The following is a 25,829-nucleotide window of genomic DNA, read 5'->3' as shown; positions in this document are numbered from 1 at the left end:
ACATATATAGTTGAGATACCATCACCTGGTTCGTCACACGAAGATGGTGTTGAGCTTGCAAGCATTTGTGGCTGTTTCATCATTTGTTGCAAATAATCGCAGCATGTCAATGCTCTAAACAAAGTAAGTAGGATTTATCGTGGAATAAAAATACCTTTTATTTTCACACCTTAACTCACTAAAAAGTATGTACAGCATCTTTATCATTATTTCATTATCATAACTGATAAATATAGATATAAATATATACACCTATATGTATACATTTATACTGTGTTCATTAATCTAAAATAATATTGAGAACAAGTAGGCAGGGTTCATCCCTTTGGAGGGCCGAGACTTCTTCATCGATTTAATCTTGCATTCAAACTCATTTGATCTACCTTTCAGAGATCGTACATTCATTCGGTCAAAAAACATACAACGATGCACTGAGGAAGAAAAATATGATTGAGAAAAGCTAAGTAAAGCAGACTTCCTGCTTCCCCCATTTCAGTACTACAGTCAAAGTTTGCTTTTGGACCTACGAACGTTCAATTTCAAGCAATAATATTAATTTGCTGTCATAGTTAAGTACAATAATGCCTCAAATGTTAAACACAAGTTTTAAGCAGATGTTTGTACCAATAAAAGCCGCTAATGACAAATTCTGACCAAGGGTATAAAATCGATTAGGCGCTGTCAGTCACAACTTCAGATATAATTGAATTGAATTAATATGGGCATACCTCTGATTTTTCATACTCCTTGTTTTCCCTCTCGTTTGCTCGGTCATTCACACTTCCTTTATATCCCTGCTACCATCTCAAGAAGCGCATGATGTACAGAGTTCACATACTGTAAGTTTTATGTAATTCATAACACTATTCGGAAACAGATTTAATTTCATCACAGGATCAAGAATTAAAAAAAAAAAAATAAAACCCAATGTATTTACACATTTTCACCCAACGTAACCGCCACACAAGTAATTTTATGTCATGAACACAATATGATTCAACGGAAGTTAATTATGATGGTGTATAAGCATGAAACTGAGCGGTGCAAAAATGGTAACAAATAAACATTATTTTTCAACATTTACACCACAATAAGCATGATGCATAGAACTGACACGACGAATCGTATTACTATTTTTAAGTACGCACTATTAATTTTAAATTTATACAGTAGAAATTTTGTTGCGCGCTAGTGCCACGCCAAGGTGCATCTACCAATTAGGGATATGCGACATGTAGCAGATACGTTGTTAGTCAGTCATCAGCCCCCCACTGCTATCAAGTTTTTATTGATACTGAAAATGTATAAACGCTACGCTAGTCGCCGTCGCAGGTAGAATCCCATTGAATCCTGTTACAGAAGATAACCTGATAGCCATAATACATAAATATCAAAAACAACTGTACCAATAATTCCCTCTTATAATTATCGTATGTATACATACAACAAAGAGATCCCAAATCTATGTAGTGTCTCACTTATTAACGTAGCCACATTTGCATGATAATTTCTATCTAATATGTACAAAGTAATTGAGTTCATTTATTACAAACACAAAAAAGCACGATAATACCGATAAGGGAGGGAGGGGGGGATGTAATTTGGGCGGAGGGATTATTTAGACTTAATGTTGTGGGTGGTCATTAGAGTAGCAAGATTGTTTTTCTTTTTGTTTTTGTTTGAATAGAAAACAAGCACCCTTCACCTGCATTCAAATCTGCTCTTTTCCACAAACATTACTATGTAGTTTTCTAAAAATGTTTTACCATCATTATTCCCTTACTGTTAGCAACAAGTTCAACAAGTTCATTTTTTCATTGTTTGATTGATTATTTAAAACAATTGCTGTTCACTGTCTTTAATTGCAAACATGGTGTACGTGAACAGACAAAATAAAACTGTGTTTATAACATCAACAACTAATTATATTGCTTGCGATTCATAAGGGAATAAACACGGTATCGCAGTAATATAACCTTACAGCATCTTACAGGTGATTCCTCATTCAAAGTGCATCTAATGTTTTATAAAACATAGACAGCAGTTCTGAGATACGAGTCAGCAACCGATTTTGAGAACGATTTCTAAATTTGTTACAAAAATTAGTTACCTGTTATTTACAGGTTTCTTGTTATTAGTTCACTCGTATCACATCTCAGACATATCTTGCCATTGAATAACTGAATTGAAAAATATAAGTGGTTCCTTTTTTTTCTCTATATCTGTAACTTTTTTTCTTCTTACATATAAGATCCCAAGTCTTTTCTAGGCTTTTTTTCATGTTTGATTGAAAGGCGATCATCAGAGTGACTTCGGTCGGATCAGACTTGGATAATTAGGCAGACATATATACAAGTGGTTTGTGAATCGTGTGCTGTCACTGCCATGCCAGAGGTGGGAAGTTGTTTACCTCCGCTTGTTCCAAAACAGGGCCTGATTCTCCAGTGTAAGATATACGCAACCTCATTCTCAGCGATGCCTATTACATTATCGGATGACCGTTTTAAATGAAAAATTTTCAAAATAACGTAAATACGTAGAGTAGGACTTACTTTGTTGATGTTCGTTACTTTCAGAACTTGAGTTACCTGTCCCAATGGGGGGATTACAGTGCTCGAAGGCGACAGCATTTGTAGTTGGAATGTCTGCAAAAGTTTCGGGAATTAATTAAATCTTCTAGATCATTGGATCATGAGAATTTTTACCTTGGGAACTGCAGCTTGGAATAAAAATTCGGTCAATTGCACAGATCCAACATTCTGAGCCACCATATTAATTACCAATAAGTCTGGAGTGTCCGGTGGTCGCTCTAATTTGAAAACTATTTTCAGGCCCAATTTGTCAAAGGCAACTAAATTTGGGATTTCTGAAATAGGTTTATAGTACTATATTATAACTTATGTGATAACGTCTCAAAAGTAGTTCGGCATTTTTGAACATTCATACTAACCATTTTGAACTGGAGACGAATTAAGAAGGCCATCGACGAGGAAATTAGCAGTATTAGTTGGGCTAAAAATTTGTGGCGCTGGTTGAACCTGGGAAATCGGTAACGGAGCTGATACAGGTGAGCTCAAATCCAGGCCCCCCAGTAGATCAAGGAGATCATTATTGTTAATAACCGGTGAAGAATCGATGTTGGTATTGGTATTATTGATGATAGTTGTAGGAGTTTCCGCATCTAAGTCCGAGCTTCCAAGTAAATCTAACAAAGCACTCTACAAGAAAGCAATTGAAATTAATTAAACAGTCGTCATTACACCAAATTCAGTTTCTTTATAGTCACGCACCGAATCTGCAGGGGCAGCAGAAGGCGAATTATCCAAAATTATTGATTTTTCATCTTCGACTTCAGGCTCTCCATTTGCTAATCCAATAATACCGTTTGCTTGTGGTTTAGCAGTTTCCATGGGAGGCATTCTCTCGAGCAATGCAGGCCGCAAGTGTTCGTACTTTCGAAAAAGATGTGAAAATTCAACTCCACGCTGCTGAAGCTCGATGTGTAAATTGCTTCCAAACGTATCAATTATTTGACGAATCTTTCTGTAAAATGAAGATGGCATACTGCATCGTGTTACTTTGGTAGCAAAAAAAAGAAAAAATATGTTAATAAAATAAAATAAAAAAATAAATTCTTCAACGCGTATCAAAGACGAAATCGACTGAACAATTTCCTGAACGAAATGGATAAGTAATTATACTTACTCGTTGCCTTGCTGGAAGCGTGTGCTGAGCTTCATCAATGACAGTAAAGTGTACTGTTTAGTGACAACTGAATTTTGAGGGCTCCAAAGTAACCTTTGATAGACGTCGATCACTTCGTCTTCAGTTAGCTGACAATGAGAAGCGCATAAATATTCAAATGGAATCACTGACATGAGATTAGACAATGACAATTTTAATAATTTATGATTTTTTCCGCAAGGATAATCTACAAGTTAAATAACTTGTAGAAAACTTACATTCACAGGAGTTTCAACATCCTCGCTTGGTGTCCCATAAAGAAGTAAGTCCCCATATTCCCCGATACACCACGTAGCTACTTGAGCTAGCGGCTGTTTGTCAGCGGTATCTCTTTCCAAAGCATGCCAGAGTGCGCAAACAGCATAATTTTGTTTTGATGTCTGAGCTTCGGAAATGAGCTGAATTGTGCAGGCGACGACATCATCTCGCACGTAATTCCCAGCCTGAGAAGGATAAAAAAACATTGCTAATATAATGACAGTATATTTTTTAGATCACTATCGAAGCCTCTGATTTTTGCCGCAAACTATACATGAATATATATAAACTCACAGCAACCAGAACTTTGAACAAAGTTTCTAGATGCCAGCGTTGGTTAGGGGCAAATTTTTCAGCAGATAAAACGATATTACTGCTGCATTGTGCTTTGAATTCGGGATCAGCTCGTTCCAAAAACAGTAGTAACTCTTTCATCATAGTCCTGATATTATTTGTATTGACTAATGCGAAACTAAGTTCCATTGCACGTCGTCTTATTGATACATCCGGGTCTTTAAGACATTCCTGTGAACGGAACACGTTTGTCATTAAACGAGCGATAGGGGTGTAAGGAATTTAAAACTCACCAAAATCGTGGAGCGATGTCTCTGCACGGCACTGGTATCGACATACACAGTTTTCAAGAGTGTATTTAAAGCCACATAACGTATGTTTTTATCATTATTCAGCAAAAATCTACCCAGAATATTGACTGCCAAAACTCTCAATCCACTTTCCGATTTGATATCCATAATTGAGAGAACAGTTTCGTACAAGATTGTGTTACCAACGTTTTTGCTTGTTTCTGTGTTAGTTGCAACTTGAGCCAAAATGTCATTCATAGCCTCCGATGCGTCAACGTCATTACGACCCAATATTCGCAGGAGTCTCAGAATTTTTACTTGAAGGAAAGGATCAGACACCCCAGATACATCGTGTTCGGGAGAGTATCCAGCCAGGATTAAATTCTTCAGGATCCGCACGAGATTCGGAACGATCTGCAATTCATATTTCAGGTTATTTTAATGTAGCGATATTGGTATTATTGACAGAATATGGAGATATGATATCCAAATTTGTCTTTACGTCAAAATAACAAACATTTGAAAAAGCAGTCAATCTTCGAAGAATCCCTGTTGATAAATAAACATTTATGGACTGAAATTATTCATGCGCATCGTTTTTATTTGATCCTCTCAGCCATGACACCATCGAAGTACGTGTTGAGTTTATTGACGAGTTATAAAAATATGACAATTGTATTATTATCACTTCGGTTGAATCATTATTCAATGGTTCATTACGTTTATGGAAAATTATCTAGTTTACAATTCCCATGTCAAAAAATTTCCAAGGAGAATATGATAAGTTTGTAATTTTGATTCCAAGGATTATAAAAACGATGACTTAAAATTTTGACTACCTAAAATATGGATGATCTTACTAAATCTTATAATTAGGTAGCTAAAAGAAGACGCAATATCGAGATCGTGGCCGTAACTGCAAAATAATCAAAAGTGGAATAAAATTGAAAGAATGTAGAAGGATTAAGCAAACCGAGAACTGTGCCATGCTGAACATTAAAACACAGTAAATCTGAAAATAGTTTACCTCTCGATGGCCGCATTCCTAAATTGAACAAAATTCATTTTAAGGTTCATCCAACTACATCATAATACTGGAGTATTTTCTCATGGCACATGAATATCACGCGACATTCAAGACATTCTTAATGCGATACATCTTAAAAATAGGTCAAGACAGGAGTCAGTTCTTAGCAAACTGCCAAGTCTTATTGTAGTAGTGTCTCACCTTTTTGAAGTGATTCAGAGTGTCAATGCTGTTTTCACACATCTCCGTGATGAGAGTAACACCGGTGATAAGAACCCCATGATTTTTTTCTGTGAGTAAGCTGCGAGTTGCAGGCAAAAACATTTCCATCAGCTCAGGTACTCGTCTGATAATTCGAAACGCACATAAAGCTGCTTTTTTTCTAATGTACGCATTGGGCGATTTCATGAGTCTCTCCACTTCAGCAGCCAGATCTCTCGCCATTTCAGGAGATGCAATAGCCCCAAGAGTACATAGAGCAAGTCCGATCACAAACTGTGTCGAACTGTTCAAATCACTACAACAACAATACGATACAACTTTGACTCAATCGATTGTGACTAAGATGAAAAAAAAAGTAGATTACGAGGATATTCAAATTTTATTCAATCTCATCTCCTGGCTATTCCAGCGGATTTCACGTCCCACACTTAAAAAAGTATGATGTTAATGGTATGAGAAAATTATAAGCAAATGACAGAGATTATGCTGACTATATACTTCTAAGTATATTTTTTGTCAATTCTGTAATGAATAGAATAGTTCAATTTTGTTTTCGAATACTGGACTTACTTTTTCAAGCAGTTGGTAATCAAGAGGTGAACATCTTGTCGCTCGTCAAGTAACAGCATTGCTCCAAGGTAGCCAATACGTTTGTCAGTAAACCTTGGTGACGCTATCAACTTCAAACATTCAAGCTGTCCAAAGTGTGCCGGATATCTATGCGTTTGAACCAAAAATCAATAAATTATCAAACAATTAGATTTGAAAAATTCAGGGTGAAACTCATGGACTTGGTGTACTGACCCAAGCATGTGAATATAAAGAAGCTTGGCAATATTGCGACATCTCCAAACGCTATCCTCTTCTCTAAATGTAGACCGAATGTAGGCACATTCTTTGTTGACGACGGTCCGTTCCTCAGCTGCAGTTCTTGCAGCTCGTATTTGTCTGATCAGATCACGGAGACGAGTTGGAGCTGGCATTCTCACTGTTGAGACTTTCAAATTACCAATATGTTATCAGTGCACTGTGTTAGCTTGGTGGCGGTGCGTTAATGCGGAAAGCTAAGCACTACCTGATTAAAGTATTCACTTCACTATGACGTGGTCTCATATCAGGTGTGTATTGTGAAAGAAGCATGACACAAATGCGTAAAAAAGTGTTCCAAATGAGTCTATGGAATATGTTTGGTAAATTCGAATTTTTTCTCTAAGATTTCTAAAGGTGTAATATTCTTGTATATTCTTGTGATCTTAACTGAAATAAGTTGTCTCAAGCAGGAATGAAATTGATTGAAGCAGCGGAATGTTTATGGTGTGATTTTTACAATGATGATCATGAAAAAAAAGTCAGGAATCGGCAGATATTCAACATGGTCATTCAAAGCTATTGGACGAATTATTTGCAGAACATCCACGAATAAGATATGGAACTATTTGCTGTTGGCCTCTAATGCATCAATTTGTTGAATAACCTTCAAGAACATTGGAAAGATAGGATTTCTTATTTATTAAATGATAAGGAATATCAAGAACGGCATACGTTTTGATCGAAAATGAAGGTATTATACATGTTAGTACATGGGCAATTTCACGACCCAGGGTACCCACCTCGTTCAACAGCTTCGTTGATGGCCTGCTTTATGGAGGCCATATTGAAGGCTGGGTTAAACCTGAAAATGCACACCATGCTGTTTTTAACACTCGCAATCTTTAGTTCACTTTAGTATTATCCGCCGACATGCATTGACACCTTTACTACCAAATCTTTTAATTATGGTACATTGATCAAGGTAGAGTAATTCATCTCAAGATACCTCTTCATATCAATATGATCAGAATCTTTAACAGGAAAATTGGAATATAACAGTGGAATTTTGACAATTAGCTGCGCAATGACATTTATCAAATTATAATATTATCACAGGTAACTATTAAGTTTTGGAATATAAAATATAAGTTCGTATTATTAAATCTATTGGCTTAGGAACAGCTTGCGCATATCCCAGTTGCCGGCACATGTTGTAAATTTCTGAACAATAATTGAAAATTTTATAAAATGTGAAAGTACTATATCAGTTCTAGCTTTTACTAACAAGTACATCCATTTGATGATCTACATGGAACTTCGATTAGATTTTATTAATTCATCAAATCTCATCATAAGACTGATTCCGAGATCTGTGTATTTCAACAATGACTAGATATAAGGATTACGCATATTAAACAAACTACATGTGCCATATGATGATATTGAACCAATGAATTATAAGTTCCATTCTGTAACATATCGTAGATCATCCAAAAGACATGTACAAAGGCTGCAAAAGTCACTGGGTCAAGTGTAAAAGAATCCCTTGATTGTTGTACTTCAAAGATCGATACTCTGTGCTAAAAATAGGACTTCAATAATCCTGATCTACTTATCTTTTGAAGTTCAAATAGTAATAGATTTTCATTAGCTTAGACAGATTAAAGCGAGCTTTAAACTACTGGGATATCTAGTTTGTCCTATTGGATATAGATATATCGAATATAGATTAAATTAGACATTTATCACCAATTACCCATGTTCTGAGGCATTCATGATTTCTCAACACTGTTCTCAGAATGTTTGGAGCCAGGAGCTCTAGTGTAAATGGATTACGGCAGATGGTTAACCAACTTGACACACTTTACTCCGTTGTACTGCTCTGGTCCTGTTAGACACATTATTTTCATGGTTATGTTGCTGTTTTTCCTTCAAGTACATCATTTTCAATGTAATTGTAAGTACGTGTAATGTCATGTTACATTGTGTTGTATCATATCAAATTATGGGATGTCAGTGAAACAAGAACCTTGCCACGACGCTCGCCAACTGCGGTGCTCATGTACTGTGCAGTAATCTAAGAATAAATCAATCAATCATTGTGAGTAGATCATCATTTACTTACATAACAACTCATATTGTTAGAACAGAAAAAATATTTAAACAACAGAGGTACATTTTCAATTTAACGAACCCAGTGGGTAGTTTTGTTCGTTATCACGCTTTTAAGTTCTCCCTGGAGCTTTGATGGAGGGATATTTTGAGCTCAAAAGATTTTCAGATTAGCAGACGAACGTATGGGATATGGATAATGGAGAAGAGTAACGATACTTTGACAAGACCGAGATACAGTATACAAATAAATGTAAACGTGGTGTACTTGAGAGTGTCTGGATAGAGCATTTGCGTGTGATTAACTGTCGAAATTATTTGTATGTTGAATGAAACGGGTAAACCAGTTGCAGTAGTGTTGAGCGAAAAGTTTTTTAAAAGCGAGGCAGGCAGTCGTCAACGTCCGGATGCACGGTGTCACATGAAACGTGTCAGTTGCCGCTGTGTGACCTACCTTTACCTGGCGTATCAACGAGTCAACTTATCAAAGAATGACAAATACGGAGGAATTGCCTCACCTTTTAACACACGAACACTTTGCACCTCGCACGTCAACACTTTTTACACCTCACACAACTCACGACTAGTTAGCTCTTTGAAACGGGTGGCCTCTTAATTTGCAGAGCAAAAATCACCCGAACTCGAACAATGCCGCACCTGCTTTCGACTATTCGCTAGTCACTTAATTCGATCCTTTTAGAATATCTTAATACCTACCGCTATGTTTTCAGGATGGAAAAAAAAAGAAAAACAGTCAGAAATTAATCTTTAATTTATCCAAGCGCATTATTAAACACTAGAGGCTGACAAAAGCACCAAATCACGAAACGACAAACACTTGCTTCGTCTTGCTTTACCTCCGATCAACTCCAATCAACTTAACAAAACTCGACCACCGAACTACCTATTGCATGCAGAATAACAAGATGGCGGCGTTTTCTCAATTGATGTTGGTTGTCCGCTGCTGCTACTACCTACTGGGGAAAATTATTTTTTCTGGATTTACACACTCCCTCGCAAATGCCTGTTAACTCAATATAAAACCGACAGATATCAGTGTCGTTAATTTCTTTTTTTTCATCTTCCACCACGTCCTTAGACAAATATTTATTTTTAAATTATCTCAAATAGTAGGAAAGGTGTCATTGCACAACTTAGTTGCTAAATGTTGGTATATAACTTAGACAAAGTATCTAAAAATCAAATATCCGACCACGGAACATATTTTTCCTTCCATTTATCTCTATTGAAGATACTGATCTCCACCGAGTCAACGATGTTTAATAAGCGATCATTGCAGACAGCTCATCGATAACTGCTAGGTGCAATGAATTATGAAGTAATATAGTACGCAAGTAGCCGATTTTGCATTATGCAAAATTGATTCAAACCAGATGGTCATACATATAATATTATGACATTAGTAAGCATTTGTACCTTTTGATTGATACTTCAATTATTTAAAGTGATGAATGGACCTCTCCATAATTTTTGATCAGGTAGGTAACTTCAAAAAGGTTCAATTACCTTCTGTTCAGCTCCGGAGGAAGAACGCTCCAATCTTCTGTTTCATAGTATGGCCACATGTTCTAATGATCTCACCAAACAACAGAAGTTTGCAATTTAAATGAACCACTGTATATTCATAGGCTGTATATCATGTGCTATGGTGCTACGGCACAAAGAATGATACTTATCACTAACATAACAGAGTGCTGGAAGTAAGGTGTTGCCTTTATCTCTTATCTGGCGGTACACCTTGTTATCAGTAGGCGCAGAGTAGGCGGCCATGCCAGGAATCTATTGGATTTATTTATCCATTTTTAATTGTGAGTCAGAGTAAAAATATCAATGCCAGAGACAGAGGTTTATAATCTGTCAATTAGGTAGCATGTATTCATTGAATACCAATTTTGGTGTAATAACTTTCTTAGTTGCCAGGAACTTGTAATCTGAATACGTCTTATCAAAGCTTGTTAATAAACTCGATAAGATTTTTTGCATAACATTTGATATGTACACAGGAATTGGTGGGTATTGCAGATTCTGAATTAAGAGCCATGTGATTGTTGTAAATAATGATAATAAAAATAATATTAATAACAGATTATTGTTGGAAATGTACAAAATACTCATATTTAATTTAATAATTTAATATAGGATCACACCTGAATGTATTGTTGCTACGACAGGCCATTGTCATCTTGATTACGAGGTGGTCGAACATCATTGTTTCGTTTGATACAGTCAACCAGCCAGTGTATTCCTTCATCTACCCCGTCACTTGAATATGTATTCATGTTTGCATTATTAATTTCGTAGCAACATGAACTTGGCCATATACTTATATGAAATGTTATTCTGTTTACCCATTGAGCGCAGAAACTGGCATAACCATGCAATCTCTCCTTCCAATCAGATGTGCATTCTGATTAAATATTGGTTTTACATCTCTAACTCCCATGCAGTCGGGAACGTCCTGCTTATTTGCAAGAACCAGCAAGGGTACTCCCATTAAATGTTCCGAAGAGATCATTCTATCTGCTCACATTGAATGTCAATTATTTTTGCTTTCTTACAATATCTACAGATCACCTGATTTGAATTTCCTCTGAAAAAAATCTCTTCTGCTTTAGAGTAGGACTTACAAAGTCGTTTTGGTCAAATTAGTTAAGCTGTACAGTAATTATTATCAAGATTTAATTTCAAACTTTAAGAAGCAAAAGAGACCTTTACGAAAAGTCTACAAGTGATCGGTATTTGCTTGAAAAAATAATACCACTTTACCAAAGGTCTCCTTGGAATCTGGTATTCTTTCTCTATCAGACGAATCAACGATGTAGATGACTGCATGGGATTCAGCATAGTACTGTCAGTCAAATAAAAAATACAAATTTACCTTTATAAATAGCTTTTGAGCATATCAATCAATTCTTGTCTGTCAATAACAGGCGAGTTTGAGCTAGTGAAAAAATTGCAAGAGTTAATAAGAACAAAAATGTGATATAATACTTTGTCCCACAGAGACTGTAGTTCCTCTTGCCCGCCGAGATCCCAAAAGTTCAATCTAACGCCAGCGTGATCGATTTTCCCTATGTTAAGTCCGACAGTAGTCGTAATTTTGCTGGGATTCATGCCTTTGTAGTTTTTGGTAAACTTTGTTTTAGCCGCTTCGAGGTAAGTCTGGGAATTCGGAAGCAGTGATTGAAGCAGGTAATCTTTTCTAAGGAAACGTAACGTAACCTGAAATGGAATCAAAATATATGCATGTTACCGTTTTTCCAGCATTATCCAATCCCAATATCAAAATGTAGTATTCATCTTTCTGCACTAGATACTTGTAAAGACCATTCAGCAAAGTATACATTTCAATATTTTCACTATTTGACAATCAATCGTATGTCATTTCAAACAAATTAGGGCTGCTCCTTGTTTCAGTCATTAATAACCACTGAGCTCTACCAAAACACGATAAAAATAATAGCTGTCTTCCCGTGCGCTTTGCCGTGCGCGGCTGCGTAAAACGCGCGAATCACAAGACCGGTTTCATTTTCGAATATGAAGAATTTCAAGAGGCATGTGACATCTGACTTGATGAATTCTAATCACGGATTGCACGAAAGTGTACCCAAAAACGCTCGCACATCACTGCACATCAACACATTCACGACCGCAGGATCTTCGTAAAGACTACTTGCACATTACTTGCACTGTGTAGTGTTGTGGCAGTGTTGACTGCAGATTGGTATCCAGTCAGCGGTAGAAAGGTGATAGAATCAGCACGTGAGTATGGTTTTGTACCGTACGTACGTACCTAAAGCATCGCTACAATGTTTTTTATCTACTAAGTTAATAAAACACGACTCATGTCTCGAAATTTTTGACTTCATTGTAGTCCATTTCGAAATTCATCAAACCAACTCATTGTCAGCCTCTCATTTGCAAAAAAAATAAATGCGTAATTGTCCTGGCCGTTGACTGAAGAAACGTCCTGGCCAAATATCAGCATGTGTACTTTTGGTTCGTACTTGGTTGCGAATTTCATGGCACAGATTTGCGAACGTCTATTCAAAACAAGAAATACATTTTTTTTTTACAAATAATACGAATCCAAACCCTTTGATCCAGTCGAATGCGTCAGTTATCAGTGCATAATTTAGTCATGAGAAGACAGCTTTATTGGATCTAAATGTCATATGTAGTGTATAACAGTACTTCAGATATCAATCACGTAACCGGTAACATTAGAGCCATACCAATCAGCCATTCAGACAACAATGCGGCGTAACTTTCCAAAGACTTCTCCCGGAGTATACTGGAATTGGGACGAATCACCACAGCCTTACAATTAAAGGTCACGTTCAGGTTACTACTGTCCCCAGGAATGGCAAATACCACCAGCCCCGAACTTTTTTGTGAGTAATTTTCAATGTTTTACCATAATCAATGTTGCATATCATTTTTGCTCTTTTCACAGGATGCATCTACAGAGGCACATGGACCATTGGGTGGTTCCTTGGCTTCAAAGACCACTACTCTGAAAAAAAAGTAACAGGCTACAGCTAAGTCAATGTCAGAACTCCCAAACTTGCCAAAGCAGCCAAGTTCACCAAAGAAATCAGATTCAACGGAGCAGCTAAAGCTGACAGAGCCTACGCAACTATGTGCACCATTGCAAATGTCAAGTTTGTCGAAGCCATCAGAACTGACAGAGTTGCCAGGCCCGTCAGGATCAGCAGATCTACCAAAGTCATTGAAACCTGCAGGGCTGCCAAAAATGTTGACAGAAACTGAGCCATCAAAGATTCTGACACCCTCAGAGTCCTCAAACATGTGAACAGATGCAAGGATGCCAAAAATGTTGACTTCAGCAGTAAAGAAATTGGTAGAGTCTCCAAACACATCACAGTCATCAGAGTTGACAACACCGCAACAGCCAACACTGCTGCCAATGATACCATTCACATCATCGCAAACTACAGTCTCTCCAGAAACACATCCTGTTGAAGTAGTGCTCACACTAGCAGTGGAGGTTTGTGAAAAGATATGATGAAATTGCCGCAACAAATGTAAACCAGCAGACTCGATGAAAATTGATTGTTACTTTCAGGCATACATTAGAGAGATTGTGAGAGAGATGATCCCTCAATACGCTACCAGAACTGCTGACACCATCTCACCAGTAGATGTCAACCGCCAAATTTCACGTCGTGGTAGTCGTTGAAACAGAAACCACAACGGAGGAACGGTGCACAGGAACTACCGTAAGAAGAATCAACTCAGTGTTTACAATATGTATTTTAACTAAGGTAACATACGTTCCATATGAGATAAAGAAGACTTGTCTCTTGGACTACTATTTTTGATAAAAAAAAATTTTAAGATAAAAAAAGGATTATCAAATGTGTTCTAAGATATAGTACAAATAATTAATAGAAACAAGTACTTACATGAAGTTTTAAATCTGTTTAAAAATAAAAGTCAGTTTCATAACAGTAATCTAGGATGTGATTTAAAGGATACGGTACAAATAATCATAAGGAAGACGTACTTTTTAAGTTCACTTTTGATATCTGTTTGAAATTCAAATAAAATTTATTTCTTCATTTTCCTGGCAATTTGATCATTCAATTTCAAATTCTATTTTCAATTTCAAACCCAAGAATTAAAAAAAAATCGTATTTTTTTGTCCTATCTGGCACGGAATTGCAAGGGATCAATCTAGCATCGAAACTTGATACGATCGATTCGGATAGGCGTACAGTTACGAAACAATTTCTAATCATAAGTGAAGAGTATTACGTTTACCAGATAACGAATGTAATCTCGATCTTGAATGAATGATTATTCACCGACTTACATGAGGAAAACATTCGCGGAGAAAACTCTTGAGGCTATATGTTAGATCTAATTTTCATCAATAGAAGTGTATGAGTAGAAGAATTATCTGCAAGACAATCTACTATACTTTTTCAATCAAAGAAGTGATTGAAATTGTCGCTGTAAGTTATGCTGTAAGTAATTATCAACTCATAATCAGTGCAAATTTTGAGTAGCCCTCATTTGGTCCCGCCATTTGATAATCGAAATTTTCAAAAGATTCGAGTAAATAGGTAATACGTATAAATCTAGTCGAGATAAGCAGAGTGACGATTTCGTCATTTCCGTTGATTCTTTTTTCGAATCCTCGGGGTGAATTATCCGATGAATTTCGGCCGGCTGCCAATCGCCAGCAAGTTAGTGTGTGATTAATGATATAATTGATGCGCAGTTGGCGTATCTTTGTGTAGTTTTTCCCACGTGGAGATTTCCATAGAAGCAAATTTACACATTTTACAAGGATATTTGAATTCATATGAATATGTTGCGTCGTCGCAAAGCAATGTACGTTTTCGCATAATTATTGATTATTATGCCAATTTAAATCACTTCTGGTGTGGACATGGAAACGACCTGGACTAAACGCAAGCCGGTCTTTCTTCGCTAGATCTAATTATTGAATACCGTTGACGGTGAGGATGGTTGGTGATTACTAAGTAAATGAATGTAAATAAATACCCTAGATTCTATCGCATTTTATCAAATTCGATGATCTCCTGATCTCTAAATTAGTGCATTCCACGTTGTGCAACTATTTTAAGTCTTTCAGGACCGTATAACCCTATTTCTATAATGAAGCTTGTGCCGTTTCTGTAACTATTAATAATCGCAGACTTATTTCAATGAAGGTACATGCATAGAGGGGTTTGCTTTTGTACGAGAAAATGAATGTGCAGCAATCACCAGATGTTTCGGAGGTATCCAATAGGATGCAAAGCATTTCCGATGAAAGCCCAGAAGCTATGACGCCACAAAGAAGAGGAAGAGGATCCCATGTGCGTTCCGCAAGTATTTGTGGATCCACTACTCCTGCGGAAATTCAGAGGGTTCGTGAACGACTTCTCCGAACTCAGAGAACTCCACGTCCCTCTACCATTTGGAGTTTTAATCGTAGGCAGAAACTGGCACTTCTCACTCTGTCGATTGTCGACTTTGTGAGTTTTTGCTCAATGAGCATCATGGCACCCTTTTTTCCCAAAGAGGTAAATTTAAGGGTATCACCCTCATACTTGTTCATATACTTTATCTTTATGCAATGTTTTTGCCAGTTAGAAGTTTTAACAACACTTTTAATTTTTTTTGTAGGCGGAAGTGAAGGGTATGCCGGAATCTATTTCAGGTCTAGTATTCAGCTTTTATGCAATGATGATGTTTCTCTCCGCTCCGATATTTGGAATTATAGCAAGTATTACGTGTACTACACACAGTTAAAAGAAGTCTGTGGAGTGACTATATTTCAGCATATTACAGCTTCCAAGGATTGGTGCAAAATTCCTATTCATTTCTGGACTGATGGTAGCTGGTGTCTGCAATGTTTTATTTGGGTACTATAATTTTACATAAATTCATTATTCATTTTATGAACGCAAGTTGAAGTAGTTTTTTTATATCTGTCCCAGTTTTGTAGATGCGATTGTAGATTACAAAACCTTTGTCATTTTCTGCTTCATAATACGAGGTCTAGAGGCTCTTGGTGCCAGTGCATTCTCTACAGCTGGTTATATATTCGTAGTTGATATATTTCCTGATAATGTTGGAGCAGTTTTGGTAAGCAAACTTTTGTCAATAACTTATTAATTTCAGTTCAATTTTTTTCAACTAAAAAAGGTTATCCAATAGGGAATTCTGGAGACATTTGTCGGACTTGGGATGAGCACCGGACCTGCGATTGGAGGGTTACTGTATTCCGTGAGTTATTTCTTAAATTTTTTCAATGCGTCATTTGATTTATATTGAATCTTTACCATTTTTTATAGATCGGTGGATTTGGTTTACCTTTCTACGTTTTGGGTGGCATACTGGTGGCTATAGCTCCTATCAATTTTTGCCTCATACCATCCGCAGATAGTAAGTTTTTTAAAGGATTTGATTTGACTCACTAGCTGGACTTTCTACCTTTCTTGTTCGGTTTGGTATTGTAGGAGGACAATATTTAGTAAATTTTTTGTTCCATCTTCTCTCTACCTATAAAGATTCCATAAGGCCCATTAGAAGAGGCTCTCGTTTCAAATTACTCAAGCTCCCAGCTGTCTTGGTGATTGGCAGTGTGGTTGTTATCGCCTCCAGCACATGGTCATTTCTGGATCCAACTTTAGAGCCGCACTTGCGGCAAGTATGTATTACCAATTCACAAGGTTCTCCAAACTAATTAGTGTCGAGTAAATTTTCAAGATTTAAATATTGTTGTTCACTTTTTCCACAGTATAGCCTCAGTACCAAACAGGTGGGCCTGGTTTTTCTTCTATTCTCTGCCCTGTATGGGATCTGTAGTCCTTTTTGGGGCTGGTTAGCAGACAAGACCAACTCTCACTGGTCGATGATGACAGCAGGATTATTACTATCGTCAGTTGGTCTAGCAGTGCTTGGACCGACATCTTTGGTATCTTTCCTCCCAAAGTACGTTTGATGTTTTTGTTGCCGTTTATATTTGACATAAAAAACATATCTTGTATCTCGAGCCCTTGAATTTTTATGTTTCAGCATATTCTGGATGAACATAGTCGCTTTATGTGTGTTGGGAGTCTCGGTTTCTCTTACTCTGCTCCCATCTTTTCAGAGTATTCTAGCCAATGCTATGTGAGTTTGAAGATTTCACATTGCTCTACAAGTTCTGCTTTTCACCATCTCTTCAGAATATAGACCTACTTACTCATACAAATTTCTAATTATTTATTCTTGTTTCTTACAGCCGCGGGGGTTGTGCTGACGAACTTTCAACCTACAGTATAGTTGCCGGATTTTGGTCCTGTGCTTATTCATTAGGGTAGGTATATAATTAGACGAGATACTTATATTAAAGATTCTGAAGAGATTGAATATTGAGGTCAACTATTACTGGAAAGTTAATCACCATTTCAGGGAGGTAATTGGCCCCAGTCTAGGAGGATTCATTTCTGAACAATATGGTTTCCAAGTGTGTTCGACTGTGATGGCTGGTTTAAATATCTGCCTTGCTATAATAACGATAGTGTTCTTTTCGTTCCAAACTGGCAATAGAAGAGACATCAGTCGTAATAGCACCTCAAAAGATAGTGGAATCCAATCTTCGGGTTCACTTACACACTCTGGAAGTTTACAAGGTCAAGACGAGCAAACTTCTCTGTTACGTAAGTGTTTCTGGATATTATTCAAGCTTTCAATATAGGAAATGATCATACCTCGCTATAGCAAATCTCCGTTTAATATACAGAAAGATCTTACGACCATGGAGATCATATGCGAGATCAGGCCCGGTATTACGCTAACTCCAGATCTGCCGATCGTCCAAATAACGATGTTGACTGGAACACTGAAGTCACAGATTTTCGAGGTACTGTAAACGTTACAGCTTACGGAGCCTGTGAAGTATGATTATTGTAGTTTAGTTTATAGCACGTGGCAATCCTAAGGCCACATACGATTCTGGTAATTTAGCCCTATAATAGAAAGTGGATCTCTGTTTTAGAAAATTTAGTTCTTAGTAAGATAAAAATTTGTAATAACGATGGTGAATTGATTTTTGATCGTCGTTGGTTCAGAGTGAGATAGCGATTAATTCCTGACGTGTTACCAGGTGGTTATACGTAAAATTATCACAATGTTCGGCTGCTAACGATGGATTTATAAAACGTCAGAATTATTGTTACCTATATTAGGTAGAGTAGCGCCAAACGCTTACTTAATACTTATACTTCCCATCAATGAGAGACGGTTGGAATCGCAATGAATTAATGAAAGAAATGAAATAGAGCGAGCGAGCTGAATCAGGGAACCAAAACCTTTGACAGAATATAAAGAGCAGGAACGGGATGTATATTAAAATAGCAGTGATGTGTTTATTAAAGATGTTATCTCTCGAGTGTATCTATGATTGTAACTTATACTAGCTCGATTTCTATCAACATTAGGTAATCGAGCGAAGATACGCGTGACTGTTTACATATTTATTTTTTATATGCACGATATCGATGCAGTTGGAAATGTAAGAAAATAATTCATGTCAATAAACGATATATTTTAGTGCCTATGCAGTGAATTATTGTTTCCTCCAGATTTACAGTCAACTTTTTTGAAACACATAGCTCGTCTCCTTTTGCTTTTTAGTCAACGTAGAAAAGGTGTAAGTATTACAGTTACAAGTAAGCGGTCAATTATATTGAAGACTGCTGTACAGAGGGGATTCTAAGAAAATTTATAACATTTTATTCTGTTCGGAAGACTTTAAGAACAATATAGAAATATAGAAGGCTTGAAGGAGATCACATATCAGGTACACAAAATAATTATTTCTCAACCGCGATTGTCAAAATGGCCTTTTATCCTTATACAATGGTCACACGAATTTCCATTTTTTCACCTCATCGCTGCTTTATTTAGAGTTGAAAAATTTCAAAACATAACTCAATAAAGAAGGAAAAAAAGAAAAGCAAATCTCGCAAAAACTTATACTAAAAAAGAACAAAAAACAAAAGTAAATGTAAAAGGAGTAGGTACGTAAAAGTGTTAAAATAAATAAAATCAGGGAGTATTCGTATCCGGAAATCTCACCCCTATCAAAGAGGTTTTTTGAACGTTTTGTTATTATTTTTTTTTGGCCAAAAAAAATAAGTTTCTTAATCCATGAAAAAAATATGGTGTGACTGGTAACGAGCAAATTTTAATACCGTGTTGCAATAGTTTTGAATCGAACTATGAGAGATTGATAGACGCAATCTCTGAAGACAACCAAACAACAGTATCACTTTCAAAATATAGCAATAAAAGAACTTAGTCACCTAAATAAACAAACAATATATGTATGAATTGCTTATTGAAAGACCTATTTCGTATGAAATCCCTGAAAAAAGAACTACCTGAATTATTAATCGAGTCACCGATAAGAATTCATGATAATTACCTTGGTTTACAAAAGCTTAATACGCAATAACGAAGAACTATTATTGAAAGATACGTTCAGTTGGTGTCTCAATATCGAATCAACACTCCATCTAAGTCTGATAGAAAATAACTATTTCGAGATTTGTTTGCAATTCTATTTGTTTGCAATTAGCAGACAATGAGTAATGGTATTGTAACAGAATTTCAATTATCCAGATTTTCAATTTTTGGGGATTTCCCATGACACGTACCTATACTTTCTTTGGTTGTGTTAAACGTTTTTTACGTTTATATTATTTACTTGCTTAGTACTAGATCTTAGTCTTAAAGAGAAGAACCTTATATTGCGAAACGCTAGAAAAATAACTCTGCATACAAACTACAGAAACGCTTAGTCGAGAATATATTATTATATTTAATAAAAATAGAATCATTTAGTAAATTCAATAACCTCTTATTGCATTAAAGTATGCACGGAAAGCTGTTTATCAAACCTTAAAATATGATTCAAAGACTCGTTTAAAACGACTTTGAAAAAATTCAATCATATTCTATAAAGGCTCTAAAACTTCAATACTTTAGGAAGTACTTGAGACATGTCAAGCTTTTACGTTGCTACTTACACTGGTATGAAGATTGCTTTCGTTTTTTTTTTTTTATCGTTACTTCGCACCATCTCCAGCCCTTTCTGGAGCTGCTAATCTGAAAGCGTAACAAGGGAATTACAACACCTGTATTTATACCAGAAATGACAGAGGCGATTCCCCAGAATATAATTTTTACTTACTGGTGTATGGATACATAATCATCGGCTGAAATGTTTGAAGTGTCTAAAGGAGTCAGGAAAGTAAACTGATTTCTTGGGTGACTTTTAGCGTGGTCAAGGAGAATGTCCATAATGACGCGTCGATTCACTTTGTCCTAAAAATCGTATCATATTTTATATCCGGCACATGAGTAAAGGGAATCAGCAGGCTTGAAATTGGAGAATTAAAACTTAATTCATTCGGGCATCAGACCTGATTTAGAAACTTCGTAATAAAATATTGAACGATTACTCACCATGAATACATCAAATTCATCAAGGAAATAAAACGGAAGTTCTATGCAGTCCCATAATGCCAAAATGAATGCTACAGTGGAATATGATCTTTCACCTCCAGATAAAGATCTGGCGTCATTGGTTGTTCTCTTTGCGCTACCCACGGGATTAACTTCCAGGTTCAGTAATCGATTTTCATGATCGATCTTCACTGTACCCTGTGATCAAAATGTCCAACAATGTATATGTGAATTGAAATTCGGGATGCAATACGTTTGGTTATGAAAATCTCCGAACTATATACCTGGTATTTCCTCAATGCCAGTACACTTTGGAAAGAATGTTGCACTTTGTTGGAAATATGTTTTTTCATCTTTTGATAAAGATGTCTTCTTTTTTCCAATCGTCTTAATTGTTCCTAATCAATAGACAGAGGAATAAAAATTATTCGGAATCGTATGCATAGACTGAATATGACTACATCAAGAATGCAGTAATCTATGGGATTAAAAACAGCGACTTACATCGTTGCTAATCTCAATCGCAGTAGCAAATTCCATAATTTTGTTGTATGTTTTTAGTTTGCTGTCCAATTTTGCAGCTATTTCCTCTTTGGATCCAAAATGTTCTTCAACCGAATCAATATTAGCTTTCAAGTCTTGTATATTATGATTAATTTCATTTGGGTTTCTATATGAAAATAACAGTAGTTTTAATATCTGATTCAATAGTAAGTAAACACAAATGCTTACCTTGGTGTATTTATTCGAGGACACACTCCAGCTGCATCAGCAACGGCTTTATCAGTGACCCGTTGTTGTATTTCGAGATCTGCGGTAGCTTTCTGTAAATCTTGTTGAGTTTCTATCAAATAACGTTCACTATGCTGAGATTGTAAACGAAGCGTTTGCAATTCCATATCATGATCCATCATCAGTTTCTAGAACAAATGATATCGTTTTACAAAAACTGTACTGTTGAAAGATGATTTATAAATACTTAGTACAATAACGATGAGTACTTTGATCGGTTCAAGTTTTACGTCAAGACAGTGTACAAGATCTCGGCAGCGCCTGACCTCTACCTCAGACGTTTCGAGTTCATTTTGGAGCTCTTTAAGTTCTTCTTTCAAACGTTCTTCTTCCACTGCATCAGTTTCAACTTTTTTCAGTAATTCATTCATTTCGCTGGTCTGGTCAAACATGTTAACACACATTATTGAGGTCACGCGTCGCGATATGAAGTTCTCATTTCTGGCCAATACATTACTGAATGTAAACGAATTGCTTTTATGTACTCACAAAAACAGCTACGGAATTAGAATCATCAATTGTACACTTGTCACGTAGCTCGTTCATGGCGGCTTTGATTTTAGTTTGGCTTGCCCTAAGCCTTGCGACATATTCGTTGGCTTTGTTAAGGTCAATTTTAGCCTGCTGTAAGCCTTCTTGAGCAGTTTTGTGCTGGTTGAGAACAACTTTTTGCTCCTGTTCCAGAATAGCTAGTTCTTCTTCTAGCACCCTTTTTTCAAACATTTGAAATGGCGTCATGTTGATACACATTTTCACAGTAGTTTCTTTAAATTTTATTTGAAATTTGAATTGACTTACTTAATTGCTTCTGTTGTTGATACTTGTAAGTATCTTGCCCTCAAGCCTTGTCTTCCACCATAACTTCTGTAGTTTGGATCAGGAAAAAATGTGTCACCCTGTTGCGTCAGAGCTCTGTGACAATTTTTTGGCACTCTATGAACATCGGATAGCATTTCAGATGCTTCTTTACTTGTGGGTATCAGTAGTACACACTCAACTTCTCGTTGATCAATTAAACAATTAGCGACTACTGGATCAGAGATTTCCATCGCCTCCAATAAATTTTGATATCCAGGTGCACGGGTACAATTACGGCTTACGTCATGAATCTACAAGGAGATTTATCATGAAAAAGTGAACGGGATACCGTTAATTTAAAGTCCTGTATTTATGTTATACCTTGTAGTAAAATTTGCTGGATATAATTTGGGGAATGTTCTCGCCTCGAAATACTTCTTTCATTATTTTAGTCAAGGCTTTTGCATCTTGACTATTATCCACACAAAACGACTGCAAAATGTTGGCACCAAGAAAACTTTCAACCGCAGCTGCCCAGTCACGATCTATCATTTTTATATGAAGTCCTCCAATGGCATACAAATAAGTACATAGTTAGAAAAAAATCGAATTAAATTTACGGAGTCTCAGCATATGGAAATGGGACATGCGGGTACCTAATGGGCCACGCGGCATTTGTTTAAATTTCCCTCTGTCATGCTCTTCTTTAATACGCTGTAATAGGCGAGGCATATTGGGCCCGAAAATTGTCACAGCACCTCCAAACTCTTGGTTTAGAGCGTTCAACTGCCTCTTCTTATTTCCTAATTGTTAGGTAAGAGTTCATACATCAGAGTCGAGAAAAGAAAGCGATAATTATGTAAAAATGATCATTGAGTTTGAGTCATGAGATATTGTCAGAAAATGTTACTTACTGATTTTAATGTCAATTTTATCAAGATCTGCTCTGGTAATTTGTTCTTCCTGGATTAAGTAATTTTTATTTCCATCGAAATGCATTTGATCCGTCTTCTTTGTCAGCAGCATCGCATCAACTTCAGCGGACTGTTCTGCGAGCTTGTCGAGTTTTTCTTTGACTGCACGTTTCTCACTTTCAACTTGATTGCTGTCGCTAAAAATTATTTCCTAATCGTTTAAATCGTTGGATTATGAACTATGAAACTAATGACAGGAAAGGCTGGGTTTTGGTAATAAAACATTTCTAACAACTTGCAAATATGATACTTACGCTTCTAATCTTTGAATTTCTCCACGCAGACTAGCAATGTCCTGTTCTATTCGTTTTATTTTACTTTGTAAGGTTTTCAACTCCCTAGCCTTTGCAGAGTATGCATCTTTTTTTCCAGATAAATTTTTTCTTGCGGAACTGTATGCTTCTGTACCACCCACAGCCTCAGCTTCAATTTGTTTTACTTGTTCTTTGAGTTCCCTGTGACCAATTAATTAAAACCGTGAAGATATTGTGAATAAGTACATATTCATCATGCCGTCAAGATTTTGATTACCCGCAAACCACGTGCGGTCAATTTTGTTGATAAATTAAAATGTGAAATATATCTTACGCAATTTTGGTCCTTATCAACTTTTCCTTCATGTCTTTTGATTTTATTTCTTCTTCGTAGTTTAACACCTTGTTCTGGTACTCTTCGAAGCTTGCTTGTGATTTGGCTAGCTTACGTTCTTCCGCAATTGCCTGTTATCGGATGCGTGCGTATTTAGAACTCAAGATTTCTAACATCTACTTTTGAAAATATCTACTATAATTATACTTTGATACTCACTTTTGACCAGCGCAGTTCGTTTTGCATGGCATTATGTTTTACACGAATACCTTCAATAGATTCTAACATATCTACATTCTTTTGCAAGTCATCAATTTCTTTTTTTGCTTCGCTTAAGCGCTGAAACAAATTGTAAGAACTATCAAAGAGTTTTGTATGGCATTGTAGATCAACGGTAATAGATTCGGAAGAAGAAAGGCCAAGAGTATTATTATTAAGAGTACCTGTTTACTCTCTTTCAGTCGTTGTCTAGCCTGTTCACTCAATTTCTGAGCCACTTTATAGTTCTGACCAATTTTATCTAGATGAGTAGCTTTCATAAAGAGACCATATTTGTCTTTGGGTGAAGAAGCAACAAGAAATGTCCTTGAGACATCTTGATTAAGGATGGAAATCGGATTTTCAACTTGTATGTTCATCTCTAATACAATACGTTCTAATTCATCCTTCTTGGTAGAAACTACTTCACCTATAAATGTGGGTTGCATGAGTTATCAGGCGTAAACAGTTTTGATGAATGTTGCCTTACCATCTGCATTTTTCAATTTATATCCGGAGCTGGATCCTATAGTTCGTACAACTGTGATTGTGTCCCCATAGACATTTGGCTTATATGCAAGTGCTCCTTCATTGACAAGTGAGATTTCTACAGATGCTGACGACTTTCCTTTCTTGATGAATGCTGAAAATTCCAATGTGTTTAGTGCAATGAATATGATTAATCACATTAAAAGACAATAATGATAATCACAGAGAACCAATGATGAGATACCTTTGACGGATGTCCCTCGGCTAGTAACAGTAGCTTTGGCTCCAAGCCCGACAACTAATGCAGTTAGAATAGCACTTTTACCACTTCCATTGCGGCCAACAATGAAGTTTACATTTTGGTTTAATATAATTTCCAAAGCATCATGGCACATGAAATTTCTGACAAATATTCGCTTCACCTTCCCTGCAGTTTCTGACTAATATTTCGAAGAGAGTGGCACGTTATAATAAAGCACAAAACAGCGTTTATGATTTTGCAAAAAGTACTCACATCTGGCTCTGAATTCTGAGTATCAGAAGAGCTTTTGGTGCGCTTCGCATTTTGATCGTTAGGATCAGCAGTTTTTCTTTTTCTCCTCGTTTCATTAGCCATTTCATATGGAAGAAGGTTAATGAGATCTGAAGGGAACTAAGATCTTTGATGATATACCGACAAATTTATCTGGGAAAAACAGAGCTCGAGTTAGGTTAGGGTTACGATTTGTGATGTGCGATGTGCGTTATTATTTTAACTAAGTCGGTTGCTATGACGAACTTGTAATTGTTTGTAGGATTGTTGTGGAACAATAGAAGAACTATTCTCCATAACTGATTAATGTGATTGTACGCTACAAATTCTTGACAATAAATACTTGTAAAAAGATTGACGCGCAAAATTTCATTTACCCTTCTGACCACGCCTAAACACACGTAACAACTGCTTGAGGCTAAAAGCTAAACGGATTCCCGCCAGTTCGTTTACAGGCTGCGGGGTGAAGGAAATTCAATTTTAGTAGTTGTGTTATTAAACTCATTATAATGCGACCGCTAGTCGCGAATTGTAGCTTTGAATATTCCACAAATCTATATGTATATTATTCCACGGTTGAAGCGCATTAAACTTTTTATTTGACAGCCAATTGGTTATTGAGA

General features: G+C 36.4%; 4 protein-coding genes across 30 annotated transcripts; 1 reads left to right on the top strand and 3 right to left on the bottom strand.

The window, feature by feature from the left end:
* Positions 1-133: 133 nt before the first annotated feature.
* LOC105690102 (AP-1 complex subunit gamma-1) lies at positions 134-10,687 on the bottom strand. 21 transcript variants are annotated; one of them, XM_048651867.1, is made up of 17 exons: positions 10,285-10,687; positions 9,276-9,734; positions 8,402-8,722; positions 7,446-7,507; positions 6,640-6,832; positions 6,406-6,552; positions 5,815-6,130; positions 5,614-5,631; positions 4,590-5,000; positions 4,297-4,527; positions 3,963-4,187; positions 3,706-3,833; positions 3,291-3,564; positions 2,951-3,218; positions 2,706-2,866; positions 2,553-2,645; positions 134-2,479 (listed from the first exon to the last, which is right to left on the bottom strand). In XM_048651867.1, exons 3-17 carry the CDS (start codon positions 8,419-8,421, stop codon positions 2,378-2,380), a joined length of 2,649 nt encoding a protein of 882 aa, XP_048507824.1. In that variant the 5' UTR covers positions 8,422-8,722; positions 9,276-9,734; positions 10,285-10,687; the 3' UTR covers positions 134-2,377. The 21 variants fall into 21 exon arrangements, with proteins under 21 accessions (XP_048507824.1, XP_048507820.1, XP_048507821.1 ...); XM_048651863.1 differs by having other exon boundaries at positions 8,402-8,533; XM_048651864.1 differs by lacking the exons at positions 9,276-9,734; positions 10,285-10,687 and having other exon boundaries at positions 8,402-8,533; positions 8,611-9,269.
* A 136-nt stretch (positions 10,688-10,823) lies between these two features.
* Positions 10,824-12,274, bottom strand: LOC105690105 (ADP-ribosylation factor-related protein 1). Its single transcript, XM_012407650.3, has 5 exons — positions 12,032-12,274; positions 11,770-11,940; positions 11,545-11,626; positions 11,127-11,298; positions 10,824-11,040 (listed from the first exon to the last, which is right to left on the bottom strand). Exons 1-5 carry the CDS (start codon positions 12,122-12,124, stop codon positions 10,941-10,943), a joined length of 618 nt encoding a protein of 205 aa, XP_012263073.1. The 5' UTR covers positions 12,125-12,274; the 3' UTR covers positions 10,824-10,940.
* Positions 12,275-14,652: 2,378 nt separating this feature from the next.
* LOC105690111 (MFS-type transporter SLC18B1-like) lies at positions 14,653-18,860 on the top strand. Of its 6 annotated transcripts, none has more exons than XM_048651883.1 (13): positions 14,653-14,771; positions 15,486-15,839; positions 15,943-16,042; positions 16,108-16,181; positions 16,237-16,404; positions 16,477-16,545; positions 16,614-16,704; positions 16,830-16,969; positions 17,060-17,253; positions 17,338-17,433; positions 17,546-17,620; positions 17,716-17,963; positions 18,047-18,860. In XM_048651883.1, the coding sequence occupies exons 2-13, from the start codon at positions 15,522-15,524 to the stop codon at positions 18,205-18,207; spliced, it is 1,734 nt and encodes a 577-aa protein (XP_048507840.1). In that variant the 5' UTR covers positions 14,653-14,771; positions 15,486-15,521; the 3' UTR covers positions 18,208-18,860. The 6 variants fall into 6 exon arrangements, with proteins under 6 accessions (XP_048507840.1, XP_048507837.1, XP_048507839.1 ...); XM_048651880.1 differs by lacking the exon at positions 14,653-14,771 and adding an exon at positions 14,851-15,278; XM_048651882.1 differs by lacking the exon at positions 14,653-14,771 and adding an exon at positions 14,851-15,293.
* Positions 18,830-25,719, bottom strand: LOC105690109 (structural maintenance of chromosomes protein 6). Of its 2 annotated transcripts, none has more exons than XM_012407655.3 (20): positions 25,584-25,719; positions 25,189-25,359; positions 24,919-25,114; positions 24,676-24,828; positions 24,371-24,615; positions 24,147-24,266; positions 23,928-24,058; positions 23,594-23,794; positions 23,280-23,476; positions 23,022-23,168; positions 22,747-22,931; positions 22,366-22,676; positions 22,057-22,276; positions 21,777-21,947; positions 21,508-21,695; positions 21,280-21,445; positions 21,060-21,173; positions 20,776-20,973; positions 20,501-20,634; positions 18,830-20,415 (listed from the first exon to the last, which is right to left on the bottom strand). In XM_012407655.3, exons 2-20 carry the CDS (start codon positions 25,288-25,290, stop codon positions 20,376-20,378), a joined length of 3,219 nt encoding a protein of 1,072 aa, XP_012263078.2. In that variant the 5' UTR covers positions 25,291-25,359; positions 25,584-25,719; the 3' UTR covers positions 18,830-20,375. The 2 variants fall into 2 exon arrangements, with proteins under 2 accessions (XP_012263078.2, XP_012263077.2); XM_012407654.3 differs by having other exon boundaries at positions 25,453-25,614.
* Positions 25,720-25,829: the final 110 nt, after the last annotated feature.

The sequence above is a fragment of the Athalia rosae genome, chromosome 3 (genome assembly GCF_917208135.1).
Source record: "Athalia rosae chromosome 3, iyAthRosa1.1, whole genome shotgun sequence".
In the NCBI taxonomy this organism is placed as follows: Eukaryota; Metazoa; Arthropoda; class Insecta; order Hymenoptera; family Athaliidae; genus Athalia; species Athalia rosae.
This window is presented reverse-complemented; position numbering and strand designations above follow the sequence as displayed.

Bases quoted from the DNA above. Each gene is read 5' to 3' on its own strand.
- LOC105690102 (XM_048651857.1), bottom strand. From the start codon at position 10,343: ATGTGGCCATACTATGAAACAGAAGATTGGAGCGTTCTTCCTCCGGAG. The intron at 6,553-6,639 runs GTCAGTACACCA...TCAAACGCATAG, and splicing joins CTTTATATTCACATGCTTGG to ATATCCGGCACACTTTGGAC. The intron at 4,528-4,589 runs GTGAGTTTTAAA...TTCCGTTCACAG, and splicing joins GACATCGCTCCACGATTTTG to GAATGTCTTAAAGACCCGGA.
- LOC105690105 (XM_012407650.3), bottom strand. From the start codon at position 12,124: ATGTATACTTTGCTGAATGGTCTTTACAAGTATCTAGTGCAGAAAGAT. The intron at 11,299-11,544 runs GTAAAGTGGTAT...CAATGTGAGCAG, and splicing joins AGATTCCAAGGAGACCTTTG to ATAGAATGATCTCTTCGGAA. The intron at 11,041-11,126 runs GTAAACAGAATA...TACATATTCAAG, and splicing joins CCAGTTTCTGCGCTCAATGG to TGACGGGGTAGATGAAGGAA.
- LOC105690111 (XM_048651883.1), top strand. From the start codon at position 15,522: ATGAATGTGCAGCAATCACCAGATGTTTCGGAGGTATCCAATAGGATG. The intron at 16,043-16,107 runs GTATTACGTGTA...AGCATATTACAG, and splicing joins GATATTTGGAATTATAGCAA to CTTCCAAGGATTGGTGCAAA. The intron at 16,405-16,476 runs GTAAGCAAACTT...GTTATCCAATAG, and splicing joins ATAATGTTGGAGCAGTTTTG to GGAATTCTGGAGACATTTGT.
- LOC105690109 (XM_012407655.3), bottom strand. From the start codon at position 25,290: ATGGCTAATGAAACGAGGAGAAAAAGAAAAACTGCTGATCCTAACGAT. The intron at 23,477-23,593 runs GTAAGTATCATA...AATAATTTTTAG, and splicing joins GAAATTCAAAGATTAGAAGC to CGACAGCAATCAAGTTGAAA. The intron at 20,416-20,500 runs GTAAGTAAAAAT...TTACGCTTTCAG, and splicing joins GATTATGTATCCATACACCA to ATTAGCAGCTCCAGAAAGGG.